Here is a 12,325-nt window from a genome sequence, read left to right on the forward strand (position 1 = left end):
CTTAGGATTCTCTCTCTCCCTCTGCCCCTTACTCCCCACCTACCCCCAAAATCTCTTAAATCTAGGAATGTGTCCAAGATATACTGTTATGTACATACAGTAAAATTCCATCTTTTACAAATGGAAATTCAGTTATATTTTCAAAGTATTTTAAATCCAAACAGTTGCAACCATTCAAGAAAAAACAAATCTCAAAATTCTGTTTCCTCTGAAATTCATCACTATTTCTTCAAGTTCTATACAATATTTAATGTCTAGAGATATCCATAGTCAAGAACTTACCGATTCATGGCAGGATCATTCATGAAAGCTCGATAACCCTGCAAGTAAAACTTGCAGAGTGTCAGGACACCCAAGGCAACGAAGGAAACCGTGAAGACCAAACCCAAAAGCGAGTAGGGAGTGCTGCAGCATTCAGCAATACTAGAAAAAGGGGGGTGGGGAAATATTGACAGATAAAAATTTTCCACTTGAAATAACACCATCTTAAGCCTTCAAAACCACCAATCTTGATCTGATCCTCTTCAATTAAAACACCCCACACCAAAATTTGAGGTAAAAATTACCTAACCATTCCATTAATAATTTAAATTCATTCTTATATTATCCTAATCTACTTTTTAAAAAAAATATCTCTGGCAAATATTCCGTACATAGCACCATATCTGAAACAAAGTCTTATCTATTTTTATTTATCTATCATCTATTTCAAAATCAGTAATGGTTTAAATTTTCTTCAAACCCTAAGAAACATATAATTAACATGCTGATAATATTCAAAAAGACTCGTATAGTTGCCCATAGTTCCTTCTGAAAAATGCTAGCTATTCAAATCATTCAGACTGTAAACAATTTGTGCTAATAGTCAAAACTCCTTATATGACCAAATTGCTATCAGGGAAGGCCCATACTGACTTTGCAGCTCCCAACTTCTCTCAGTATAACTGTACTTTCCATATTATTGATACTTTAAACTTTAATTTAATTTAGGTTTACATAATTGCATTCTTTTCTGGGTTATTTCAAAAGCATTTCCATGAATATAGCCTAAGACCACTTAAAAATAATTTTAATATCGTTTTTTAACATAAAAGTTTGCTATGAATACCACTTACAAGAAGAATTGGAAAACCTTACACTACCTAAAGCTTGTAAATACTTTCACACTTTATGGCAATACATTCAATATTTTCACTGAACATTTTAGATACTAACTTATTAGGTATATTACAAACATATGTAGTATTATGTACTAATAATTTGGATTTAGCATTTATACAGCATTTAACAAATGTTCAAATAAGTTTTAGAATTTCAGTTAAGAACTTCATTCAGGAGATGAGGAATTCATTCAGGCAAATCAATACCTATCTTTTACTATGTAGCTCTGTGCTTCTGCTACATAATTATCCTTCCTACACAATTAATTGCTTTATAAATAAGTTCTTAAATGAAAATATCTACTTTTCCAAAGACCGATGTACATTACGATGAGAAAAAAATGTCCTTTTAGGAGTCAAAATATCTATAAATTATGGTGATTGATAGCTAAAAGAATGACTGTATGGCATTCTTACAAATCTAATTTCCCAAGATGTGGCCTCTTCTCAAAGAAATCCCTATATAGGATTTTAAACAAATTGTCTAGTAACTAAAAAGTGATAATCATAAATAAAAATATACTAAAAATTTTACTTCATTCTCACTGGAAGTCTGAAAATTTTACTGATGTTCCATACTATTTCTCTATTCTTGTCTCCATATTTGGAGAAATCTTTTACATCCAAACCGTATGATTTAATTATATTTTCAAGAGGATAATTTTCAAAAGAGAACATAAGAAAGTAAAAGGTTTCAATCTAATTTGGGGGAAGTAAAATAATTGGGAAAACTTGATAAAACTTTTCTTCTTCTCTCTCTTTAGTGAGATGTTTTATTGATTTTAGTTTCTCTTTTCTGGCTGCAAAAACAAGCCCTTTGTTTACATGTGCTTTTTAGTCAGTTTGTTTAGTCAGGGTATGCTGATAAACTTGCAATCTTCCTTTGGTAAATAAGTTGTTCTTTGGCAAGGCAACACACCATTGTAACCTGGAAGGAGCATCAAGGACAATGAACAACGCTTACAGGAATGGAAATTAACAGAAGAACCATAAGGAAACTTCTCTGTTAAAAACCAAATTTAAACTTCATATTTTGAGAAGGGGTAATCTAGCCTATGTATAAAAAGGAATAGAGAGAAAAATCATTTTGAAAAGACACCTAAACCTCATCTAAAAATCTCAGTATTACATTCAAACTTTGTAAATAAGTTTAAATTCGTTCACAGGCTTACTGATTTGTGAAGCCTATTACACTATGCTACACTTGATCTGACTGTGCTTTTTAATGGGTAATAATCTGGTTTAAAACATGACCAATCCCAATCCCACACTTGGGTTATTATCCTAATCAAAGGATTATATTTCTCTCTTTAAACTGAATTACTTTTTGGATCATTTAAAAATTCTTCACAAAACTTCCATTTTATTTACATTAAAAAATAATAGCAGTGACAATTCATGAATAATGAACTGGGTATTAAAATGTATTGGGTATCAATTTATTGCATGCTTACAGAAGCTACTTATCAACCAGAAGTGTTATTTTTAGAAAGTACAAAATCTGTCTCGATGCCAATAAGTTTATTCTGCTTATTTACTGAAATAGGTACTGCCCTATGACATTTTTATTGATATCTAACACTGTGTAACATTCTTCCTATGCCCCTTACTGCACAGTGCTCCACCATTTGGTTGGCTGAGAAACAATGGCTCTATTAACTAAAACTCAACACTTTTGTCTGCTTTTGTACTTTTGCACTCTCCTGAAGGACAGAGTTTTATTCTTGTCTGTATGTGTCAGGGAATGAAGATAGACAGCCATGTGCTAGAGTCTGAGGGCTTGAGATTCAAACTCAAAGAGAGGAAAAAATGACAAATGTGGATATAGTTCCCAACTAAGATACTTCAGTAAAAAAAAGGACTCCGATGACTTAAGGCTATTTTTTTTTTTTTTAAACTAAATCTTAAAAACCAAGTCTTGGAATTCCTTTGGGGCAAACAGCAAAGCATTATGATATACTCACTTCTCCAATTATTTGACGATATCGAATGAAGCAAAACATTAAACAGAGCGTTAGCTGCAAGATTAAGTCATAGGGTATGAACTCAGAAGGGTTCTGACACCTGGGGCAAAGTACTCTCAGGACAGTCTCTTCAGCTATGAAAATGGTAAATGATAATAAAGGCACTTATCTCTCAGGATTGTGGTCAAGATTATGTGTGAAGGTAAGTGTTTACGAGTGTGGCTGGCACATATTAAATACTCCATAATTGACAATTATTTTTAGTAACATATGCTTTATTTACCCAACCAATAATTTAACTTGAAATTAGAAAAATATTTTTAAAATTTGCTATGTACCTTTCCACAAATCATTTGCTAAAGCCACCTATACCACCATTACCTTAGCACCTGCCTGCACTGCCAGACCCAGGCATCCACCAAGTGAAAATCCCGTCTTAATTAAATATAGGGTACACTCTAATGTAACTAGAAATTTGCAAAACTAGCTATTCCTAGATCAAAGTCTTCTCTTCCTAAGGTTATGTATAGTATCACATGTTCCCATTAATTACCTTGTCAGGAAAAGGAAAAGAAGCCTCTCCCGGGATGCAGGTTGATCTCGAGTACTGAAATAGGAGTAAATCTGAAGAGCAAATAAGACGAGCCAGAAAACCATGAAGAGTACAGGAACTACGAGCTGATTCCACAGGGACATTCCCAAAGCTAGAAGGCCATATACCTCTACTACCTGAATAAGAAAATGAGATAGGAAAACATCTTCTATCATTTCAATAAACACTTTTAAACACAAAAGAGTTTAAAGTACTTAAAGAGAGAAGTCAAATTGCTTTTCTTTCACTTTAAAATTGTTTCAATTAAATTCCTTTAAAGTTAGCTCTGTACATACAGTTAATACATTCTCTAAAATTCACTGATGTTGCGTTCTTATTAACACTTGCACACACTCATCAAATGACAACCATAAACTGCCCTTACAGTTCAGAGTAAAGTTACTTTCAAAGTAAAACTACATCAAAGGTAGGTTGAGTAGACTTTGTAAACTTACTCATCTCTAAATCAAAATGATCCAGACTACCATAAATGAAGCAATAGTGTGTGAATGGCCAGAAAAAGGGGCAATGTAAAAGGAAGAATTTTTCCGGGTGTATTCAAGAAATGTCACAGGGGAGAAACTGATCGACAGAAGACAGAATAAACATTGGAGTTTACTCCACTGGAGATAGTTAGCAAGTCTTTTCCCCCAGACAGATCAATTCCCCTTGCTACTCCTGTGTATTTATCAAACACTTCTCAATTTATTTGATTTGCTTAGTGCATTAACACCAGGAAAAAAGGTACAACTAAAAAAAGGTTTATTAATCTACTAATCAGTAAATTAGCTTTCCAGTTTGTAAAACAATCTCTTATGCGATTAATTAGGAGAAATTAGTTCTCATAATCTGATTAAGCCTAAGAGCATACATGTAACCAAGTTTCTAGAGTTACTATGCCAGGGACTAGACCCTGGTAACACAACAGGGTTCTGCAAGGCAGGCTACAAATTCTAACCTACACAGCCAAATCATCTTGCCAGAACTCTCAACAGGATAGCACAATGTTTCAATAAAATACAACTATATTAAATTAAAATACATGGACTTCAGGTTTTTCTGATTTCTAATTAACACCTATTTCTAGGTAGATCTAGATCTTTTTATTAAGTTAAAATGCAATGACCTAGTTAATCCAAATTTAAATTTTTGACCTATAAATCAAATGCTTTCTCTAAAATCCAGTCAAGATTAACTTCTATTTTTTCCCTACTAAAAAATATTGAAAGAAAAAGCAAGTTGTCCAACTAGTTGCAAAATCATTATTAGCAGCAAATTGATCACTGAGAGGTAGAGGGCACTTCTTCTCCTTTCCATTCAAGGAAAAGAGGACTAAAAAGCCTGATAGTTTCCATTCTTTACCTATCCAATCCTTTCCAAGTTGTGGATTTCATAACCTAGAATTTATTTTCAACCATGACATCTACTGATGCATGAATCTTAAGGCAACAAAAAGGTAAACAGGACACTGAGAAATGAGGTCTCTGTCCTTATAGTGATTAAATAAACAGTATACAATTAATGATTACTGATTGTCTTCTGTTTCCCACAAACTAGGGTAGATTTATTTCAAAGAAAAAATACATATTTTAGTCATTCTTACTTTGAATACAACTATAACCATTCCTCATAAAAAAGCTCTTCATGGAGTATGAAAATAACTTCCTCTTCTCTGAAAGACCTACTTTCAAGAAAATTGCTCAAGATAATCATTACATAAGATGAACAAAGAAGGCAGAATCAGCCTAAAGCCAAGAGTTCAGGGAAATTTTTCTGGGAAATCTGCCCTGGAGCACAACAACAAAAAAACCCACTTCTCTCAGTAGTTTGTTTATCAATCTGAGAGCCTCCTGTACTTTAAGGCCATATACACACAGTCAAAATGTAGAAAAGAATGTCCCTTTTAGCACTCTTTATATATCAATGTCAGCTTTAATATCTATTTTACATACTTATACTTAACATTAAGTCAAATAGAAATACTTATCTATTGTTTCTATCTGGGAATAATCTGTTTTAGAGCAAAGGCTAAAGAAGTAGGAAAGGCAGATGCATATCCTGTTGGCAAAATCAGTATATCTAAACAAAATCCATCACATGATAGCCCAGAACTACTTAACTTCTCAGTTTACATAAACTGGCAAATACAAGGAAAAAAACCTGTAATCACAGTAGGACTTTAAACAGAAGAAAAATATAGATTTTTACCTCTAGGTTTTCAAATCTGTATTATTTTCATCTTCACTGTAATGGTTAATACAGACTGAATACTGTCTGCTGCACTGAACTCATTTAAATCTCACAGCAGCCCTACAAGTTAAGTAGGACTCTTACTATTAGTTCCATTTTACTGAATAAGCCAACTTAAATGATTACCCGTCATCCCCAGGCTACACAGCTAGTAAACAGTAGAGCCAGAATAAAAACCCAGACACTCTGCTTCCACAAATTCACTTTACTTCACTGCCTCTCTGCAGAACACTTCTTCATAATCGCAGATACTCCTGATTAGGTTGAAAACAGTTGCTACTTAGAAACTGTCTAACAGAACGTTACCATGACCACCATTGTGAAATGAACTAAATCTTTAATAGAACTAATTTTTATGTAGAATTTTATCTAGCTGTCTGTGGTTGTCAGTCTTACCTGAACCAATTCTCTGTATGCAGACTTAGCAAGGTTATAAGGTACTAAAAGATTAGACCCAAGAAAGTAGAGAACTTCCAATCCAGTAAAAATCATAGCAAATTTGTTGATGATAACAATTGTCTCCAGAGGGACAAGGCAGAGTCGTGCTAGCAGGGGAAGCATGTGAGCTGAAAAGAGCCAAATCTGCTTCGTTTTCATGACACAGGAGCATAAAGTACACACCACCAACTGACCTAAAATGGGGAGAACATATTTAAGATTTGGTATCCACAAAATAAAAACAAAAGACACTGCTAAGAAAATGATGACACAGCTGTTGAAGAAGTTTAATTAAGATCTCTTAGTTAATAACTTAAATCAAATTTTTACCTCACCTGACCAAAATCACATGTTCACAGGCTCTGTCACTTTTGAGCATCAACTCCCTAGCTAGGTACTGATATGAAAAAAGCAGCAAAAATATCCACTGGTCTTCACCACATTTTGGATGACATATATAATATAGAAAAAGGCTTTTTTAACATCTAACTAAATATTATAGTTATTCAGTTACTACTGTTTATATACAGCTCTTTTTACAAGGGTCCTCAATATTTAACTGTCCTGGTCTATAGGTGATAGCATAAAATTCCAGAGATACAGTTACTTCTCTAAGATCACCCTCCAACAAAACTCATTCTGAGATTTTCAAGCTTTAATTGCTTTTACAGGACTATGCAAGCCCTCTTTCTAAATGACTCAATAGTGAAAGTCAACACTAAAAAATTCAAGCAACAAATTCTTCCCAGAGGATTATGTATGATCATTATGGAAGAGTTAGAAAATACAGAGAAATAAAAACAGGGAACATATTCAATCTCTTATAATCCTATCACACAAAAATAGCTTGTTAATACCTTTGGTCCATTAAACGAAGCACTGCATAGAGAGCCTTAGCATTGTATCTGAAACCTAGGTATGCTCAATAAAAATTAGTATTTGGGGGCACCTGGGTGGCAGAGGTGGTTGAGTGTCTGACTCTTGGTTTCAGATCAGGTCACAATCTCAGGGTTGTGAGATCAAGCTCCGGCATCTGGCTCCACGCTCAGTGCGGAGCTGGCTTGAAATTGGCTCTCCCTCTCCATCTGCCCCTCCTGCTCATGTAAGTTTGCTCGCTCACCCTCTCAAATAAATATTTTTTAAAAATCAGTTATTCATACTGTTACTCTTTTCAGATTTATTCTATGCATGTGAACATACAAAAATGTTTTCTAAGAGATTACAGTGTACGTACGATTTTACAATCAGTTTTTTTCAGGTAATACATATAATGCATTTATGTCTCTCTCTATACCAGGAAGTATACATACATGATTGTTTTTAGTTGTATGATTTATTACAATAAATCCATATGACACAGTATTAACATATGGCTGTTGATTGCCCCTTGTTATTCTTTTCAATGATCTACTCTGATGACAGTACCATACTGTTTGTTCCATTTCACTCACTAGACAAACCTCCATAGATCCCTTTAGAATTTTGTGAAAATCCCTGAACCTGTTATCTGCCAGATTAACTTGAGAATCATTGAGTCAATTTCTCTTCCTTCTTGCCAATGAAAAGCAAAACAATGCTCTGAGATTTTAGTTTTGTGTTCAGTCTATATTACTATTAAAAGAATATAAAAATGGGGGCACCTGGCTGGCTCAGTGGGTTAAAGCCTCTGCTTTTGGCTCAGGTCATGATCAGGTCCTGGGATCGAGCCTCACATCAGGCTCTCTGCTCAGCATCAATTGAATTAGGAGAACATTTTAAAGAACAGAGAATGAAGAGATAGCAGGCAATTAACTTTACCAGCCACTACTCTTTCCCATACCCTAGAAGGAAGACCAAAGCCTACACCTTGAAGAGAACAAGAACAGGTTCCTGGACACCAAAGCAGAAGTGAGATGCCCATATGAAAAGAGGGGATTAACACAAAAGCCTGCACCCTGAGAGATAAGATCTCTCTAGATATCCAAGCACTGCTGCCATGTTTATTGTCACACATTCTAGTCTCTAACAACAGCCTCCCCTACAAGGGACAGACAGAAAGATTCCTTTTCCGGGAAGATGATCAAGTCCAAGTAAAAACACATACAAATACTCAAAACCAGCCAATTCCACTTGAACATCAACTGTGAAACATGCCAGTTGGTAAATCTAAAGATTCCAATCAACAACTTAACTTACTTTAATACAAATGATCAGTCAAGGACTCCTAGGTATTTAAGTAAAACTTATGCTTTAATCAGCCTCAGTGAGGCCTAGGCATCAGGATTTATAAATCCTTGTTTAATATAACCAGGTGTTTCAAATCCAGGTTTGAGAAACACTACTATCCCATGACACACAAAGACCAAAACAAAGAGAAGAAAGATCTCAGGGGAAATGGATAATTCAAGGAATCAAAGAGAGCTTCAAATAGATAAATGATATATCGAAGAAATAAAAAGGCTGTCCTAGTAAAAAGAAGCATTCAACGAAAACAAGTTCCTGGATATTAAAAATATAAAACAAAAAAGGTACAACAAAAGGGATGGAAGATAAAGTTGGGAAACCTCGGAAAGTAAAACAAAAGACAGAGAGAGAGGAAGGAAAACAGAACAGTAAGATAATTAGGGAGTCAATGTAGGAGGAGTTGACAAATTTCCAGAGAACAAAAGAGGTAATAGCAGGGAAGATATGATTGTGACTTAGAAAGGAGAAAGGCCTCTGGAGAATTGATACAGGACTATAGAGAGGTGTGGTGCAGGACAGAGCGAATTTTCATCATAAAATTGTGGTAGGCCTTGGCTTTTAAAAATAAGTGTATTTCTTTGATTAAAAAATTAGCAAAAACTCGAGGCGCCTGGGTGACTCAATGGGTTAAGCCTCTGCCTTCGGCTCAGGTCATGATCTCAGGGTACTGGAATCAAGCCCCACATTGGACTCTCTGCTGAGGAGGGAGCCTGTTGTACCCCCCACCCCACCCCACCACCTGCCTCTCCGCCTACTTGTGATCTCTGTCAAATAAATAAATAAAATCTTTTTAAAAAAATTAGCAAAAACTCTAAAAGAAAGTACTTGGAGGAAATGCTTTTAACATTAGGAATGATTAGGAATTTTTACCCTGGCATATCTTATTTCTCTCACTGTACTCATAGCTGATATTTAAATTTCCTTGTTCAGCATGATGTAAACTTCCTTTACACTCCGAAAATTCCCCCAAGTCTAAGCCAGCACATTCAGTACTCAACTCTGGGGTTACAGCCTTCATTTATCTTCTTTCATAGAAGAATATGACTCATAGGCTAGGATCCTCTATAAGAGAAGACCACTTCTCCTCCTATTTAGGTGGAAAAAAAGGAGTGGAAATCTTTCCTGCAGCAACAGAAGAACTGGAAGCTGTTTAAGTTGATGTGCCTATTCCAATCAGCAATTCTGAATAAATCAAAATCACAAAGTAAGCTCTTAATGTCAAAATTCCACTATTAGAAATAGCTCCAAGAAGTCTACAACTCTAAGAAATGATGGCATATCAATATTACTCAGTTTTTCATTAAAAGTTCATTAATGAAGTGGAAAAAATGAGTAGAAAGTACTTACTTATGGATTTTATTTCCAATTAACTGAATCTTAATTGGTTAAACAGAGGATCATAGCCACTGATAGGAAAATTTAAGGAGATGTTTCAAATTTATACTATATTGCATCCATCACAGAATAAAAAATAATATTTGACAAGCTTTCTGACCTAGCAAATATAGCTGACATCTAAACAATGCAAGGGTTGGGGGGCCAACAAGCTGCACAGTTGAAAACACCTGCATGACTTTTGGCTCCCCAAAAACTTAACTGCTAACATAGCTTATTGTTGACTGGAATTCTTACCAGTAACATAAACAGTCAATTAATACACATTTTGTGTTTTATATGTAATACATATTGTACTTTTACAATAATGCAGGCTAAGGAAAAGAAAATATTATTTTAAAAAATCATAAGGAAAAGCAAATACATTAACAGTACTGGATTTTAAGTGGATGACCCACGTGTTCAAATCTGTGTTGTTAAAGGGTCAGTCAGCTGTATTTTCACACTGAATGTTACCACTATTGAATATACCAACTCCTAGGATACAGTCATAACTCAGCATTTTTTTCTCTTATTGTCTTTTAAAATCCACTCTGTGAAGACTAGTGTCCCTAAGGCAAGTCCTGTAATTTTTCTCATCTAGCTGAGGTTATAGTCTCAACTGAACAATAGCCAATACTCTGAAACTGATTTAAAGTTGAGGCCTTTCCCTTACTCCACAGCTCAGGCCTCCTACAGGGCTAAAGACTGAAAACCCACAATTGTGAGAGAGGTGGGAAGCGGATGACAGGCTTTGTCTTCTTTCTCTAAGAGCACCATTGCCCACTCTTCCTGACTTATCCAGTTGAAGCATGTAGGGAAGAAGGAGAGAGAAGTAGGAAATTCTTACTTGCCTATGCTCTTACAATGATGGGGTGTGGGTGCACATGAAGCTGGAGCATAAAAAAATCGCCTTGGGGCGCCTGTGTGGCTCAGTCAGTTAAGCTTTGACTCCTGATTTCTACTCAGGTCATGATCTCAGGGTCATGAGATCGAGAGCCCTGCGCTGGGCTCTGCACCCGTCATGGAGCCTGCTTAGATTAAGATTCTCTCTCCCTCTGACCCTCCACTCACTCCCCATACGTACTGCCCCCCGACTTAAAAAATTTTTTTAACTCCTTGTCTTTTCTCCTGTGCATTTGTGTGGGTTCTTCTGAGATTGTTCCCATCACTGTGGCTCTCCTAACCTTACTGCTTGTTATATACCCTCCGTTTTCAGTTCTTGTCTTAACTCCTGAAAATTCAATCCCCATTGAAGTCTTATCCTTCTAAAGGCTCTCTTAGAAGGACCTAAAAAAATCCCATGGACTCTTGGGGGCCCTTTTCTAGTTCACAGGAAACTAATACCGTTTGCCCACATACATTAGAAGATACAAGAGAACTCCACAAGACATTTTCACTACATCCACAGTCAGAAAATTCAAGAGCCAGCCAGCCCACTGCTGGCACTGATATCTTATTAGAATTATATTATGAGCCACATTTTTAATTTTTTAACCTTCTGGTAGCCTCATTTTATAAAAAAATAAAACAAGAACAACAACAACAAAAAAGCAGGTGGAATTAACAATATATTTTATTAAACCTAATATACCCCAAATATTATCACATAAACATTCAACATACATTAAAAAATTAACAAGACATTTTGCAACCTTTTTTATACGAAGTCTTAGAAATTGGGTGTATTAGACTTACAGTGTATCTTAATTTGGATTAGCCACATTTCAATAGCTACATGTAGCTAATTTTAGATGGCGCAGCTTGAGATTTTACAGGCTGGGTCAGACACCAGTTCACAGTATCCCCCCTAAGCCACAGAAGACATGTGACTCTCCAAATAGTCTACTGCTGAATTCTTGACATGTGAACGGTTGGGGAGGTATTTCAGAGAAAAGAGCTCTCAACAGAAATCCTCCTTTTCTAATATTCAACCTTTTATCATCCTCTAGATGGATGAGTTTAAGAGTCACAAAATAGGTTTTCTCTCACTTCCTTTTTTGCAATTGTCACATAGGTAGTGTCACTTTGGACTGTATCTACATTGTTTGGGGTTATTAGCCAACATGCCTATTTTTAACATTGTGCTACCTAAATACTTCAATCATGTCTCAAGTTCTTGATGTTTCTGGCAATTTATTTTTGACCACAGTGATGGCTTTCAATAACAATAAATAACTTTAAAACATTATATATTTAATTTTAATCTCACAAAATAATAACCAGCTTTATTAACCTTCTAAATAGTTAAAATATCATTAAAAAACACAAGTACCTATAGACTATGTATGATTTTAAGCATGTAAAGAAGACAGTAAAACTAA

General features: G+C 35.2%; 1 protein-coding gene across 2 annotated transcripts in view; it reads right to left on the bottom strand.

Moving 5' to 3' along the window:
- Positions 1–12,325, bottom strand: part of RNF145 (ring finger protein 145) — a 53,919-nt gene that overhangs the window by 14,697 nt on the left and 26,897 nt on the right. For both annotated transcript variants that reach the window (XM_059174183.1, XM_059174182.1), the window contains 3 exons: positions 6,363–6,598; positions 3,678–3,853; positions 283–423 (listed from right to left, as the gene is read on the bottom strand). In XM_059174183.1, coding sequence (XP_059030166.1) covers positions 283–423; positions 3,678–3,853; positions 6,363–6,598 — 553 coding nt within the window. The remainder of the gene's footprint in view (positions 1–282; positions 424–3,677; positions 3,854–6,362; positions 6,599–12,325) is intronic.

Source organism: Mustela lutreola, chromosome 5, assembly GCF_030435805.1.
Source record: "Mustela lutreola isolate mMusLut2 chromosome 5, mMusLut2.pri, whole genome shotgun sequence".
NCBI classification, from domain to species: Eukaryota; Metazoa; Chordata; class Mammalia; order Carnivora; family Mustelidae; genus Mustela; species Mustela lutreola.